General features: G+C 39.5%; 1 protein-coding gene across 5 annotated transcripts in view; it reads left to right on the top strand.

Annotated features, from left to right (window-relative positions):
- Positions 1–517: 517 nt before the first annotated feature.
- Positions 518–17,579, top strand: part of NR3C1 (nuclear receptor subfamily 3 group C member 1) — a 162,037-nt gene continuing 144,975 nt past the window's right edge. The window contains exons 1-2 of one of the 5 annotated variants that reach the window (XM_072400905.1): positions 518–653; positions 3,179–4,364. In XM_072400905.1, the coding sequence (XP_072257006.1) occupies positions 554–653; positions 3,179–4,364 (1,286 nt within the window). In that variant the 5' untranslated portion in view covers positions 518–553. Of the gene's footprint in view, positions 695–728; positions 922–3,178; positions 4,365–17,579 lie in introns of those variants that run through there. The other 4 variants (XM_072400908.1, XM_072400907.1, XM_072400910.1 and 1 more) reach the window with 4 other exon arrangements.

Raw genomic sequence — 17,579 nt, 5'->3', positions numbered from 1 at the left:
CAGTATACCGAATTATCGCATTTTCAGTATTTTTCATTTATTTATGTATTCTTGTTTAAGCTGATTTTTGTGTATTTTAATTTTATTAAAAGTATTTTTTTTACATGATTGTGTGTTTCAAACATTTTTTATATTCATGATATCTACTAGAACCTTGTTCGGACATATTTCTGTAAGTTACAGGTGTACAATTTAAAAAAAAAAAATTCATTAAAACCTGTAACGCTTTTGGTACAGAAATCTAGACCTCAGTGTAACGCCCAGGTGGTTAAACGTGGGCAAGCATTCCATTTTGCCTTAAAGTGCACCTGTCCCCAGACTATGGATTACCTTAGTTTTCTTAACAATAGGAGCTTGTTAAAATAGGCAGTCACATAACAGGGTGATTACTGCCTACCGGGGCAGATGAGGACTATGGACCGGGGCTGTAGTTGCCGGCAGCAGCCAACAGGTTGCAGCGTTCCCTGCGCTCTACCTCGCTCGCTCGGCCTCCCTCCCCTGTTTGCACGCACAGAGCCCCCTCCGCCGGCCGCCCTCTGTCTCTCCTCCTTGCATGTCCGGGATAGGCGGCTCCCATCCCCGAGGGCGCCTCTGCTGTGTGCACCGCGCCGAACCCGGGCCGCTACCAGCCGACACGGGGGCACAGAGCTTGTGTAAGCACGGAAACATGCCCAGAGCCTGAAGGCCGACAGCTGTAGGTATCCAGTGGTGGAAAGGAGGGGCTAGAGGGCGGCCAGGGGGTGTGCAGGGAGGAGAGTGGACATTCAGCTGGGGCACTGCCATAGTGTCTCCAGCGCCTGTTTACTTCCTCCTCCGGCAGCTGTAGCAGCGCCTCTTCTCACGCCAACTTGTTTGTGTACAGTGCGGAGATCGCCATGGAAGTGCGGGAGTAGGAGCGGAGCGGAGAGCCCACACATGTCGGTAAGGGGGTAGACACCAGGCTGAAGGGCACCGCACTCTTCCACACGTCACCGTCACATTACTTTGTTATTCCCCTGATCCCCCGCACTGACAGCTCACAACTTTGTAGGGCGGCGGGTGCAGGGCTCTTTCTATTCTACACACAGATTCTCCCCCCCCCCATTACTACATGTCAGTGGGTCCTGCCCCGGCCTCCTACACGGCGCCTTCCCTGTGTTATCTGCAGGCCTGCCTGTGCCCAAGAGCTCGCACTTTGATCCCTGTGGCAGCTTCTCAACCCCCCCCCCCCCAGCTTCGCTCTGAGTCATCATCATCCCTCAACTTTTCCCACATTCTCGGCCATTTCCACGAACACGGGCTGTTATGAAACCGACAACTCGCAACTTCCTGCAGACCTGAGAACATCGTGATCTTGGGATGCCCCCCCCCGATGCTCACAGGGGCTCCTCATCACAGCCCCTGGGAGAAAGGTGGCCCACCGGGGCTTTTCTGCCGCTTTTTGGCCTTTTTTAATAAAGCGGGGCTGTTTATTTCCTCTGTAATGACAGCAGGGAATGGGGGCGGGGCTCGCGCTGTGACGTCACGTAATATATTCAATATTGCATTATGTTTTATTAATAGCCCTGTTAACCCTTGCGGGGGGGGTGGGAGCCCTGGGACAGCACTCCTGGATGACAATTTGAGAGTGTTGAAGGCTGAGTTGTCACGTAGAGGAGTGGGTGTGTCATGCTGATCCTCATTTACGCAGTCTTTTAAGCTTTATTCCAATTATGCTTGAATAGCCTCAGATTGTGGCCTAGAGGCTTTCTGCTGTGATTCATTCGTGTGGAAATGGTTACACGTGGGAGGAGAGAGAGGAAAAAAATCACATTTCTCTCCACTCACTGTAATGGATCAGCATCAATTCAGAAAACAATATTTTCTTATAATGGATTGTGCAGCACACACACAAGGAGGGGAGATGATAAATGTGATTAGGTGAGCGGTGTGCTGACAACCCTGCCATCCTTTACATTTCCCCTGTAGACGGGTTTGTCTGTAGGACTAGCAGCCCACTTGTTCCCCATATCTCCACGCTCACTCCCCCCTCCTGTCCGGTACTCGCATTACTTGTTCTTTGAAAGGTAGAACTAAAATATTGTTCTGTGTTAATTCTCATTAGTCACGCTGCGGTCAGTCGGCTGTATCTCTAATGTTTAATTATATATTTTTTTGCCATATAGAATGTTTGTTTTGACAAGTTTAATATTATAAGAGTGTGTTAAAAAAAAAAAAAAAAAAAAAAAAGGTCTGTTTACTGCTTGTGACAACACGTGCGGATGTGCATGCATCTATCTAATCACAAACCTATGACGTACAATGGATGTGATTCCATTGTTAAATTATGCGGTGGCCATGTAAACTCCTATTATAATCCTGTCATATAGCTGCCCATAAGTGTGAATACACTCAGGAGTAGTATCCAGGTACAATATATATATATATGTGTGTGTGTGTTATACTAGTGGGTGCTTTAAAAAATACAGAAGGCAAGAAAGAAAAACCCATAGCCAGGTATACATAGGAAGAAACAACAATTTAGCAACATTTTTCAACTTAATCTTATTCCTCATACCTAGGGGTGGCAAGACAACTGCTGATGTAAGGCACAATGTGCTAGAAGAGGATGTCTTCATTTGCATTGCAAATCTTGTAAAAAGAATCTCATGCAATGTACAGTTGTTTCTAGGGATCACAGTCATATGTAGCTGTATATAAAAGCCAAGTGTTGAGCTGGAAGAGCTCAACACTTGGCGTATACTGTATCTCTTGGATAAGAAATGAAAATTACACAGTCCTTAAGTCACTTGTCCGGTGGTGAAATAGTTAAGTTTCATGTGAACACCTGCGTTCCTTGCAGTTCGCAAGTTGACAGGGAGCTTCCAAATTTACTTAATACCTTTTCTGATTATCATAAACTTACACGTGATCACAGAAGAATGTTTCAGAAGGTTTCAACTCTCAGGACGAATTCCACTCTTAAAACCACACACTGAAATCATCCTGTAGTGTCCCCCAGTAAAATAATCCATAGAGGAAATATCATTAAATGCAGATAACCTCATTAAGTTGATTTATTCATTGTGGGACAATGCATGGCAAGCCGATTGTGGCAGTGACAGTTCAGCAGAGTAGTATGTTATTCTGTGTTAAATGTAGATCATAGGTAATTCCAAGTTATCATTAAGATTTCTGATTGTGTTTTTTTTCCTGTCAGTTAGGTGTCAGTATCCAATGGATCCCAAAGACCTATTAAAGCCGCCCAATGGATCTCAGGCTGTAAAGACTGCACATTACAGTGACAAGAAAGGGAACGTGATTGATTTATTTACAAGCTATAGAGGTGGAGCCTGTGTGAACATTTCTACTTCTTATCCAACCCCACCTGCTTCTCTGCCAGACACACGGCAGCAACTACAACAACAGGAATTGGCTATAACAGTGGATCCAGCTAATGGTTTGAGTAATGTGCCTCAGCCAGACCTGTCCAAGGCTGTCTCCCTTTCAATGGGACTTTATATGGGGGATCCAGATACAAAAGTAATGGGAAACGAACTTGGTTACCCCCAACAAGCTCAACTTGGAGTCCCAGCAGGAGAAACTGACTTCAGGCTGCTTGAAGAGAGCATTGCCAGTCTTCAGGCAAAGTCGGCTGTCCCAGAGAAGACGCAGGAGGGCGCCGAAGACAAAGGAGTTATCAAATGTGACCTGTCCACCCAGCCAAGCCCTTCTGTACAGGGTCAAGGAAGCAGCACTAATAAGTTGTTTTCCAAAGACCAAAGCACCTTTGACCTTTTACAGGATCTGGATCTGCCCCCGGAGTCACCCAGGGATTTAAAGGGTAGCCCATGGACATTGGACCCTTTATTTGAAGATGAAGCTGTTGACTTGCTATCTCCTTTGACCACCGATGACCCTTTTCTAATGGGGTCAAGTTCAGTCATTGAAGACTGCAAACCTCCCATTCTTCAAGAGTGCTCACCAAAATTAGGTGATCATTTAGGAGACTCAGTACTGTCAAATACTGAAATACCTTTGTCTCAAGTGAAGACTGAAAAGGATGACTTTATAGAGCTGTGTACTCCTGGTGTGATAAAGCAGGAAAAGTTTAGTCCTGTTTATTGTGGTGGCCATTTTTCTGGATCTAGCCTCTTTGGTAATAAAACATCAGCCATCTCTGTGCATGGTGTCAGCACTTCAGGAGGGCAGATGTACCACTATGACTTGAACACTTCCTCTCTTTCTCAGCAGCCAGATCAGAAGCCAGTCTTTACTTTGGGCCAACCTCTACCTACCATTTCTGAAGCTTGGAATAGGTGCCATGGATCTGGCAATGACAACATTGCTTCTGCAGGGAATGTAACATATCAAAGCAGGCCTGTGTTTTCCAATGGCTTTTCAAGGTAAATTATTTATTTATTCATAGTTTTGTGTTTTTATAGCTTTTTTTGTGTTTTTCGTTTTTATAGTTTGTATGTTTGGATGAAAATCTACTTTGACAAAAAATCTGTAAGTGCTTTGATAAGCATACAGCTTTTTATTGTGTGTTCCTAGGTTCTTCATGTATAATGTTGCTGAAAGCTTTGTATCTTAGTGTGCTGATTCGCAGAAAATTATTTTTGTCATTTAATAATTTTTAAATACTAATATTGTCAGGTTTATCAAATTTAGGTTCATAATATAAGCGGATATTTTTGTCTATATTCACCATTTTAAAGAGGAAATGCTGTAATGGTGTTAATGATGTTGATCGTTTGTATCTTGGTCTGTATTCGGTACTCTTCCCAGCAGGGATGAGGTTAAAGTTCCCTAGTGGTGTTGTTACCTGGTAAACTTCCAGTGTAATGTTCTGGTACAAATTGATGTTGTCGCTTGGTTTATTTTCAAAATTAGTTAATATTACACAGGGGAGATTGCATATAAAATGTGCAGTGAGCTGTTTGTTTTCTCTGAGTGTTTTTGCAGAATAAATTTAGTACGTTGAAAAATATCACATCATAACATGAGGGAATTCTATGGTGTCTCAATGTCTATGTGCATTCTTAGAAAAATAGGTGGTTTGGTGCTAAAAGAACGTTATACTTAGGAAACATGGAATATGACATAAATAACCTTTTCTGACAATTCTTGTTTCCTGGCTTTTATAATACTGATCCAGTGTCTTCAGGGTTTTTGAATCACTTACCTGTAACAATATGAGGATCAAGAGTTTGTGCTCCACTATAACTTGGTTTTTTACATTCCTGTTAATTGTCGAATAAAGGCAAAAGCTCCAAGTTTTTTTTTTTTTTTTTTGGGGGGGGGGGATTCTGGGATAGAGTGTTTAGTTGGTAGAACCCCTGTTCTATTGCTGTCTTTGTCTCATTCTCACTATTTGTCACGAAGACCATGTCATTGGAACAAATATTGAAAACATTCCCAAATTTGGAATTGTGAGCAGAACAGAATAGACAGTGACATTTAGGTGCATTGTGGTATAATTTTGAAGCCACAAATTTACCTGGGTTGCAGCTCTTTACAGTGACTGGTAGCGTATAACTATATGCTTCATTTATTGGTCCTTTGCCAGCTCATTTGGATTAACATACCCTTTTTTCTTATCATTGGAATAAGTGCATAGATTTTTTTTCTTTGCTTTGAATGCTGTGTGCACTTGTTTTAGTAATGTCTTCAATAACCGAGAGACAAATAGAAAAGGCATCCTTTTATTTCTGTTAGTAATAAGACAGTCAGGCAGCTAGCATTTAATTTGAGGTCAACGGTCTCTAAATTTCTCTTAATACAACATTTCTATACCTTTAATCAATTTAATATGTTCAATACAAGTATAAATGTGTTAAACTCGTTTCTTTAAATTGACTCATGGCGTCTTAAAAAAATATACCACAGATACTGCATTTTCTATGGTTAATCTGATTTGTATAATACAGATTATGATTCCTGTGATGGGCCTTTTATATAATGATTTTCTGACAGGCCTTAGGTAGCAAAGTTCCTATCTCCATGGCCTCCACTGATATGATATGTTGGGATTGTATCTAAGATACAGAGATAAAATGAAATAGACTTTTGTCTGTCTGTGCAGACTGGATCTTGACTGATCAGCATTTTTTGCTGACACTTAGCAAAAAGTACACCAAAAAAAACGATTGTATTGTTAAAACAACAACATTAATTTTACTCATTTAAATTCTCTTGTAGGATTCACAGCTGTCACAGAAGACATTTAGGTAACCAGACTGCATAAATTAAGCTGCTACTTATTCTGAACAGCAGGCAGCTCCAGGAGCCTATTCCATGGTTTTCTTTATTTGTAGACTTCCCCCTCCAAAGGTCCAGATATACCTTAAGTTTCTTTTTGATAGGCCTCTTAAGATATTGGGTGTCATCACATCAACAAACTAGATCAATTTAGGATTCATCTATAATAAAATTATAGTATAATAATGTAATGAAATTATATTGTTTTAAAAAAAAATAAAAAAAGCATACAGCCTTTCAAGTGACCTTCTGGTAGTATGAAGCCCCCAGCACCTTAATCTTGATCGTGATAGAATATGTAGTTTATGACAGCCACATATAGCAACTGTCTGTATGTGTTTGCATTCAAGGTAATTACACAGATCCAAAGCAATCAGGGTCACCATATTTTGTTTTTTGGTTTATGTAGCACTAAAATATTGCACAACTCTTTTCAGTGTTTGTAGAAACATTTGTATGGGTCCATGCACCAGTGGAATATTTTGATATTTTGATGGCAGAGTGACAGAGAAATGAGCTCATCAGTGTGCTGATTCTAATTTTACTGTTTAGTCACTGGCTGGGAACGGGGACAGGACAACCTGGGCTCGGAGTAAGTGGGTTCAGTGATGTTGGTCAGACTAGCAGACTAAAGCTGCGTACACACCTGCAATTTTTCTCGTTGGAAAGGATCTTTCACGATCCTTTCCAACGAGAAAAGACTGCACGATGCATGAACGATGCTGTACATACAGCACCGTTCATGCTCTATGGAGAGGGGAGGGGGAGAGCGACGGAGCGGCACCCTGCTGCGCGCTCTCTCCTTCCCTTTCATTACGATCGGTCGTCGTCCATCGTCCATGGATCCGCCAGGACGGTCGTCGGACGATGGACGACGAACGACTGTACACACGGCAGATTTTCGCCCGATAATTGGCCGATACCGATTATCGGGCGAGAAAAATTTGCCGTGTGTACGCAGCTTTACTGTACTGTACAGGGGAAATCTTTGGATTGATAGTGAACATCCCAGCAAAAGCTGGTTTTGGTAAAATATGTTTTATCTGGCTATTTAATTTTTATTTTGGTATTTTTAGTCTTAAGTTCTAAATTGTTAGTTTGTTAAAGGCATAAAAGATTCTTACAAGATAATGGAACTTTACCACAAGAGAAAATGAAATTAATTAATTTACTACTTTTAGAAAATAAAATAAAGATCACATATGATGAAAACATAATAAAGGCTTTTTTCCAGTAATAATCGCACATCAAAAAGTAGGTTTGTCCCTGGCTCTTCTACCTCCCCACTCCTTCTATCGGTAAGTGAGCCTGCTCATTATAAAAGGGAGGCTGGGGAGGGGGAGTGCAAAGCTAGACTTTTACAAAAAAAGTTGAAATTTGCCTATAATTTTACCATACTCTGTATCCAGACCTACTGTTTGTTTGAAATAAAGTGGTCACTGAAGGTAGCTTTGCTTATTAATTTTTCCTTCTAGTCTCAGTTTTATGTGCCAGTATTTACTTTAATATGTTAACATTTCATGTGTATCACTTAATTTGTGTCTGGCCATGTATCAGGACTAACACTAGGCCACACGCCACTGACGGGTACACTGGCCTGGATTGTTTAACCACAGCAATTGTTGTACTCTTATATTAGACCTCAGTCATGGATTGGCTTCATTAAATGTATTTTCTAGGGTAATCCATTTCCCTTCTTTTTCCTGATAACCACTAACAGATCATTTTGTCAATTTACAGAAACAAGTGAACTTGTTAGGATAAAAGCATTACTAATAACTACATTTGTGTCTCCTGTTTCCTTCTGGAACATATGGCGGCTCTGTGTCTACAGAGAATCTAGTTAGTAAATGCTGCTAAAAGGCAAATATTCTGTGTGGGGCTGAAATACGGCAGATTAAAATATCTATGCATATAACGTGCATGCAAGGCACCACACAACCGTGCTTTTGTGACTGAAGATATATGTTATACCTTTAGGGTTAGGTCATCACAGAACAAATGCAGAAAGTATCCAAATTGTCTTGCAGGTTTTCAATACTTTTTTTACAGACTCAAATCATGTATTAAAGAAATCATGGTTTGCAGGCTTTTTCTCCACCAGTATGCAGTTATGAAAGCTAAAAACTCAGCATGACGGCCAGGCAACTAGCATTTTAGAAAGGGGGACATCTTTCTTTTATTTTAGAATGTGTTTTACTCTAAAATTGCTCTGGCACAAAAAAAAAAAATCGACTTAAAAATCCAAATTTTCGTAAATGACTTTCTATTCCTTGCGCTTTTAAAAATGTTTGCTGTTCCAAGAAACTTCTGCTCCTAAGAACTTCTCGGTATGTCAAGTGCCTGGTTCTCTGCAGTATGGTGTGCCTTCATCTAACAATACTATTGCAGCGACTTAGGGGCACAGCACAAAGGGGAAAACCTTTGGCTGCATACACACGTGCAATAATTGTAGTTGGAAGGGATCCTTCACGATCCTTTCCAACGACAAACTACTGCACGATGCATGATTGAGTGCTGTACATACAGCACTGTTCTGCTCCATAGAGAGGGGAGGGGGAGAAAAGACGGAGCAGCACCCTGTTGTGTGCTCTCCCCCTTAACTTCCATTAAGATCCTTCGTCGTCCATTGTCCGTGGATCCGCCTGGATGGTCGTTCGGAGGATGGACAACTAGCACTGTACACATGTAAGATTCTGGTCTGATATCGGCCCTGAGCCGATTATCCGACGACAACTATTGCAAGTGTGTCCCTAGCCTAATTGTGTTGTGTTTCAGAAATTGTTAGCAATGATTGTACCTGAAACATATGACTGGATAAACAGACCTAAAATAAGATGTAGGTGAAACAAATTTTGCCTTCTGAATAGTAGATTAGAATGCCGGCCAAATTCAGACTTTGTATTGAGTACATGATCTTATGGCCACAGATATTGTTTGAGCTTCTACCTTCCTGCAACGAATAAACATTTTTTCTCAAACTGTTGGATTGTGCACTACAACCTTACAAAAGTTGAATTGCCTTGTTTGTTGTAAAGTCATATTATGTATTTAGGAATGAAAACAAATTTTACTTCGCCCATACAGTATCTCAATGTATATAAGTAGATTGTGTTTCTCTTTCTAGGTGGGTGGCTTTCAGCTGTCTGTGTACTTCCGACCCAAACACGGAAATTGCCTAGTGCTTGAAGCATGTTTACAATTTATGTAATGCTTCAGATGGTTATTTTTTCTCTTGGCTATTGTGAGATTTTTTTTAAGAGTGGCAATAAGCAATCATTTGCTTACTAAAGAGTTCTCATCACCTAAGGAAGTGTTGGTCTGGTGACAATCTAAATTCAGATATATTTCCCAGTAAATAGAGATGATTCCATGGGAACAGTTACATTTATGTTTTTTGGCTCCTATATTATAGCACAAATCTGACCTGAAAGGTAGTTGTGTCTAATGTTACCTAAATCTCTATCTATGAAAATTTCAGTTTGCTAGGGTGTTTAGATTACATATTAGTAAAGCTGAAGTCCAAAAACACAATAAAACTAAAAGAAAATTGCCGGTTTTGGTTGATATTTTTTTTTACTTTTAAAAAGCATCAGTGGAGAATTTAAATACTGCATTTCTCTACTTTCTCTATTTCATGTCTCTACCTACTGACCATGTAACTGCTTTCAAACCATAATTTTCAATCAGTGTTTTGTAGAGGGTCATTCAGAGGTTGGCAAAAGCATGCTGATATAGGTAGAACTGGACTTTCCATATTCTTATTTTTTATTGTTGGAGAGTCATTCACAGGAAGTTAGCTTGGGTTTGGATTGATTCCTTCATCCTGGAAGTATGTTTTAGGGCCTCTGCCTGCACTGTACAGAAAAATTGTATTTGGAAATGCTCACCCATCTGCAGCAACTCCAGAAATTGCTTGTTACTCTTAGCGAATGTGCTGTGAAGCCTATAAATCAGATTGCTTGTATAAATTATACCAACCATTCAACATATGCTGGAAAATAACATTCAATATGTTTTATTACCGTGTTTCCCCGATGATAAGGCAGGGCCATCAAATAAGTCTTATCATCGGGGAAACAGGGTATTGTGGCTCGACTCCATAAAGTGTGACATTTCCTTGATTTATCTTGACATTTAGTTGATGTTTGTTAGGTATACATGATGTGTAGATAATCCAAATATTTGCTAAAAGACAACTGAAACAAAAATTATTTTTTTTTTTTACTTCTAACTTTTAAGTTTGTTTTGCTTTAATAACCCTTTAAATTTAAAATAAGCCAGCAAGAACAGCTCTTTTGTAACAAAATAATTCAAACCTCATGCCACTTTCTCATTAGATAGCAGAGAAATGGTGAGGAAAATATTTTCTATGGGAGACTTTTAAGGCATTTAATCAACCAAATCTCACATGTATGAAAACGTATATAATAAAATGTAAATTTATTCAAGATTACAATAAAAAAACTTCTTATAAAAGCATTACATTGGTCTTGATGACTCCACCATAGTTAGTATAAATACAAGGGCATTGAAAGTTTGATGCGTTTCACAGAATGAAGTCCGCTTCGTCAGGAATAACTTGCCTAAAACAGCATATTAAATCAAAATTTAACATACTATAATAATGTATATCAATTATAAATAACCCTAGAAATGTTATTCACATTCACCTTTTGGTTAGAGTGGCTCCCTGGTGGAAGGTACCTATGTCAAGCAGACGGTTCTCAATCAAGTGTTGCAAACCACTGAAAATAGCAGTGTAAAAAGGAAGAGGTACATGTCAAAATATATAAATTGTGTTAATATTATTGCCAAATTATTATCATGTAATGCTAGCAAAAACCATGACCAAATTTATGAATACATCCACATTGAAAAGTTATTCTCCTGTAGTGGATGGTCACTACTCTTCCAATTTCCTTTTAAATCAACTACATTTCCATTGCCACACATATATCAAGATTTATCAAATCTAGGTGTATCTTATCACCACCTAGTTATACATTGAATGTGAACTAATTACTCCCTTCAATCCAGGACAAATAAAAATTCATGCTTTTACAGTTAGGTCCATAAATATTTAGACAGAGACAACTTTTTTCTAATTTTAGTTCAGTTTACCACAATTAATTTTAAATCAAACAACTCAGATGCAGTTGAACTGCAGACTTTCAGTTTTAATTCAGTGGGTTGAACAAAAAGATTGCATAAAAATGTGAGGAACTAAAGCTTTTTTTTTTTTTTTTTTACACAATTACTTCATTTAAGGGGCTCAAAAGTAATTGGACAATTGACTCAAAGGCTACTTCATGGGCTGTTGTGGGCAATTCCTTCGTTATTTCATTATCAATTAGGCAGATAAAAGGCCTGGAGTTGATTTGGGGGGGCTTGTATGTGGACAACATGTGGTCTCCATGCAGGTGAAACAAGCCATCCATAGGCAGCAAAAACAGAAAAAACCCATCCGAAAAATTGCTACAATATTACCAAAAGACCTTGGATGTCCACGGAAGACAACAGTGGTGGATGATCACAGAATCATTTCCATGGTGAAGAGAAACCCCTTCACAACAGCCAACCAAGTGAACAACACTCTCCAGCAAGTAGGCGTATAGATATCCAAGTCTACCATAAAGAGATGACTGCATGAAAGTAAATACAGACGGTGTACTGCAAGGTGCAAGCCACTCATGCCTCAAAAATAAAAAGGCTAAATTGGACTTCTACATCTAAAAATGCCAGCACACTTCTGGAAAACCATTCTTTGGACAGATGAAACCAAAATCAACCTTTACCAGAATGATGGCAAGAAAAAAGTATGGAGAAGGCGTGGAACAGTTCATGATCCAAAGCATACCACATCATCTGTAAAACATGGCGGAGGCAGTGTGATGGCTTGGTCGTGCATGGCTGCCAGTGGCACAGGGACACTATTGTTTATCGATGATGTGACACAGGACAGAAGCAGCCAAATGAATTCTGAGGTGTTCAGAGACATACTGTCTGCTCCAATCTAGCTAAATGCGGTCAAATTGATTGGAAAACGTTTCATAACACAGATGGACAATGACCCAAAACATACAGCCAAAGCAACCCAGGAGTTTATTAAAGCAAAGAAGTGGAATATTCTTGAATGGCCAAGTCAGTCACCTGATCTAAACGTAATTGAACATGCATTTCACTTGTTGAAGACTAAACTAACAAACAGCAACTGAAAGCCACTGCAGTAAAGGCCTGGCAGATCATTAAAACAGAGGAAACCCAGCATCTGGTGATGTCCATGAGTTCAAGACTACAGGCTGTCATTGCCAGGAAAGGGTTGTCAACTAAGTATTAGAAATGAACATTTTATTTTCAGCTTTTTAATTTGTCCAATTACTTTTGAGCCCCTGAAATGAAGTTTCTTGTGTGAAAAAAGGCTTTAGTTCCTCACATTTTTAATGCAATATTTTTGTTCAACGCACTGAATTAAAGCTGAAAGCCTGCAGTTCATTTGAATGTTGTTTCATTAAAAATTGATTAATCAGACTAATAATGTTTAGTCTGGATATTCTAAAAGGTATAAAAAATCCTATTTACAACCCCGCTCCCTCCCCAGAGTGATATCAGTTATGCTATCCCAATTATAAATCTCACCATACAAGGGATAGAAGCAATCCTCCACTACTAAGAATCCTGTTCCTATTGTGGCATAATTATTCAATGGCAATCTTAGGTTCCTCTGTCCACAAAACTTCCTCTATTTATGGGGCCATGTGTAGAATGGCGTCCCTCATGTGGTGGGAGATTCCTCATTCTTCTGGGGATCCGCTTCCTGTGTCAAATGCCGCTTACGTGGGTGTGTAACTGCAAATTCATATAGGCTTAGTGTAAAACATTGAGGGGGCGTGGACATGGAGGGATCAATCCCAGGAGATTGGCCGCAGCTCTCACATAACAGAACAGCTGTTTGGATAAAAAAACACTGAATTTGAGACCTTTTGTTTTTGGACTACCGTCTATTTACAGGACACTTTGGATATTCTGAAAATGTTAGAAGATGTAGTGGTATCACCAGATGCTTTGTTGGTAGCCATAGACATTGAGGCGTTATACTCTAGTATTCCTCATGATCTAGGCTTACACATTGTAAGAGATTGGCTATCTGAAACTAGCAAGGACCTTCAACGTACAAATGAATTTGTGCTTTCTTTGTTACAGTACATACTCACCCTTAACACATTTGTTTTAAATGGTTAAACCTACTTTCAAGTACAGGGGGTTGCAATGGGGACCAAGTGTGCCCCCATCTGTGCAAACCTGTACCTGGGGGGATGGGAAAAGGAGGTCTTTGCCGATAAGTTCTCGCCTGTGTACATGCGCCTCATTTTGTTGTGTGTTTACATTGCTGTCCAATTTTTTTGAAAAATTGCAAATTAATTGGTTTAATCTTAAATTTATCATGCAATATAGTGCTACAGCAATCGCATTTCTTGATTCTAAAAAGAAAAGCAACGACGGGTAATACCGTTCTGGAAGCTAGAAGTGCGCATCCGATTTCCTTAAAGAACAGCATACCATATTTGCGGATAAAAAGGAACTGTTCTAATGATGTTGAATTTGAGAAAGCATCTAGTGATCCATGTAAAAGATTATCTGAGAGAGGATACAGTAAAAGTATCCTCAAGCAGGCCTACAAGAAAGAAAAAGGACAGTCACAGTTAGATTTAATCTACAAAAAGAAACCATCTACAAAACAACAAGATAAAGTTCGAATTATTACCAAATACTCATCTCAACACCAGGACTTGGTGAAAATTTGTAAACAATATTGGCCTAGCCTCTCTTCAGATCCACATATAAGTAAATCTGTGGGCCCCCATCCGAACTTTATATACAGAAAACCACCTTCACTAAAGGATAAACTGGTGCAGAGCCATTTTACAATGATAAAAAATCAGTAAAAGTAGACACAGAAATTGGTACTTTTGCATGCGGATTTTGTGGACAGTGTAAGTGGATTTATTCCCAAAAAGATACTTTTCAAGTCCTTATCCCAGTTAGACCTAAACTAAAAGTGAAAACTACATGTAAAACTATAGGAGTCATCAATCTAGCATTCTGTAGTTGTGGTCCATTTTACGTCAGAAAGACAAAACCTTGACTACTGAAACGTATATATGAGCATGTTTATAATATTTAAAGTGGCAGCATTGTAACCACCTTAGTTATCACTTGGGGGTAAATCACAACTTTGATGAAAATGAAATAAGATTTTTGGCCTTAAAATGTGTTCATTCTAATTCCAGGGGAGGTGATTTAGATGAGGAATGATTAAAAAGGTAGACTAAATAGATTTGTGAATTGAGGGCAAATTGTCCCTGGGCCTCAATGAAATGCTCAGCTATAAGCCTTATCTCTAGTATAACATTCCCAAGAGGAACAGAAGTCAAAGGAGATGAAGAGGAGGGGTTTAGGGAGAGGAAAAGGGGGAAAAACTAAAAATGTTATTTTATTTGCCGGCGGGGTTGACGGCCGGATCAGCCAGGAGGCGTTAGGAACTACCGGAGCTTTGGTGCTGCCTCCTTGCTGTGGCTCCTCTATTTACCGCGGCTGGCCAGTGCCACGGTAGATAGGGAACGCTCCCTGAATGTATATCCCTCTCCTCCACAATGCATACAGAGGAGAGGGATATCACTTCAAGGGGCGTTCCTTGGTGGTGGGCTGAGCCATTATGGCGGAACTCAGAGTCGGAACTAGTAGCCATAAAGGTTTGCCGACCCCTGTCCTAAACTGTATATCACAATGACTTGTATTTTTCAGGGTGCACAGGGGACCCTAATAGATACTAGTTACTACAATTTCAGCCCCCCAGCTTTAACGAATTTCAAGATATGGGGTTACAAATGTAAAAAGTTATGAAAATTGAACTTTGGGGTTGCTGTTTCAGGGGAAAGTGCAAACAAGAGTCTTAAATTTAAAATGCGATAGGGGTGGGGCCCCTAAATATATACCTACCTATGAAACTACTGTCTGCTTCGCTTCTTTGAACCCCAATTTCTCTGAGGTGGGGTGGTACAAAACTGAAAATATTGGTGCAGTTGGCGGGCACATTCTCCCCTTACAATCTCATTACTACAACATCATTAGGACATAAAACACTGTGCCCATAAAAATGGGCTTCGCTGCCCTGCTACACATTCCTGTCCACTTAACTAACATTTTAAACTTCAATTTCCCTGGAATAGGGAGGTTTAAGAAACCAAAATAAATTAAAAAAGTACAAGTGGGGAACATCTGTGGTTACCATCCCCTAAAACTTCATCACTATGGCATCATTAAAACATAAACTCTGCCCACTAAAATTTAATGGGGTTGAGGTACTGGAAAGTTAGTCGTGTAACAAAGAAGTGCATTTTAAAGGACAGTTTTTTTTAATGTAATGATGCCGTGGTGATGAAAGGTGATAGCCACAACTGTCTCCCACTTCCACCTATATTTTTGTTTCCCTGCACCTCTTAATTCTAGAGAAATTGGGGTTTGAGGTAGAGATGCAGACAGATATGTGTAACAGAGCAGGCAGAACATTTTGCTACGTGAAGAATTATATTCTCGTAATGCCATAGTAATTACATTTTAGAAAGGTTTAGCCACAGGTGTCCCCCACTTGCACCTAAAGTTTCAGTTTCCTATGCCTCCACGTGTACCTTAAAGATTTCAAGTTAATACAACCAACGGTTTAGGAGATAAGAAGGTTTGAACACAGCGAGTTGTTAAGTTGCAGAATATGACATGTAGCTTTTACATTCGCACAGCTATCACACTGCGCTGCCAATGACACACTCACTCACAATCATTACACACTGTGGATAAACTTCACAGACAGTGTTTTTTTTTTTTTAAAGAATATGGGCAGTGATGAGAGGGGGTCACTGGCTGTCTTATCCCCATCTGATATCCCATGCATGATGCTTTTAAAACATCACCACATTTTTAACATTATTAAAGAGTGACTTTTTTCTGTTATACAATAGAGAAATGTGTTTTTTTTTTTTTTTTGTTTTTTTTGTTTTTTTTTTACACTTTTTTTTTGGGGAGGACCTCTCCCCTTCAGTCTTTACTTCCATTTTGGTAAAGACCAAAGTGGAAATCCGCAGCCTCCTGGGATATTTGTGTCACATATCCCAAGAGGCTCTGCACTACTCTTTCTGTGCATGCACCTTCAGAGGCTTTCTTATAATGTAAAAAAAAAAAAAGTGTTCAATCTCATGCATGCGCAGTGCAAGGCAGCACTGGTCGTACAAGTGAGCATCAGAGAAAAGGTGGAAGCTGAGCCAGCGTGGGCCCACTGGGCTAATTTTGTGAAAGGATCAAGTAAAAAAAAAAAAAAAAATGTTTTTACAAATGTTCACTTTTAACTAAATATAGCCTCAGCAGCACATCTGAAGTTAGGCTGAATTCACACCGGCAGTAAGGTTACATTTGTCCATTCCTCATGCCAGGAACCACTGATGCTTAAAAAAACTGCTAGCTCTTAAAAAGGCCCACACTTACCGCCTGTTACCAATTCTAGGTGCCTAGCAGTTGCCAGAAGTCACTCAGAAGGGGTAAATGTTTTTGCTGCTAATATGAACTAAGCCTAACTTGTTACACCACATTCATTATACTATTACACTACTACAAAGGAATACACTCTTAAAACTTAGAACACTAGGAAGTTGGGTCACGATACATGGCATAGGACAGTTGTGGCAAAATACATAGAATGGAAAAAGTGGATATACTAACAGGGCAGGCATTACAAAGTTGGAACAAATTATAGGGAGAAGGTAGAACACTGAAACAATAAGAGGTTACTGAATACCCTTGGCATAAACAACTCGGTGCATTAAATTTGCCATGTTTTTGCCACACCTCCTTTTTGACCACCCAGCTACAGCTTCCCACCACCCGGCTTTCTGGGTGGTAAAAAATTTCTGGGGAGAACACTGATTACATGATAACCATTTGGCAATATTATTATCACAATTTATATATTTTTCCTATTTACACTGCAATATCCAGTGGTTTGCAACACTTGATTGAGAACCGCCTGCTTGACATAGGTACCTTCCACCAGGGAGCCACTCTAACCAAAAGGTGAATGTGAGAAAAATCTCTAAGGTTATTTAGAATTGATGTACATTATTATATTATGTTAAATTTTGATTTATTATGCTGTTTAAGGCAAGTTGTTTCTAATGAAGCAGACTTCATTATGTGAAACGTCTCCAAATTTCAATGCCTATGTATTTGTACTAACCATGGTGGAGTAATCAAGACCAATGTAATGCTTTTATGAGATTTATTTTATTGTAATTCTTGAATAAATTTCC

This window comes from Pyxicephalus adspersus, chromosome 2 (genome assembly GCF_032062135.1).
Source record: "Pyxicephalus adspersus chromosome 2, UCB_Pads_2.0, whole genome shotgun sequence".
In the NCBI taxonomy this organism is placed as follows: Eukaryota; Metazoa; Chordata; class Amphibia; order Anura; family Pyxicephalidae; genus Pyxicephalus; species Pyxicephalus adspersus.
This window is presented reverse-complemented; position numbering and strand designations above follow the sequence as displayed.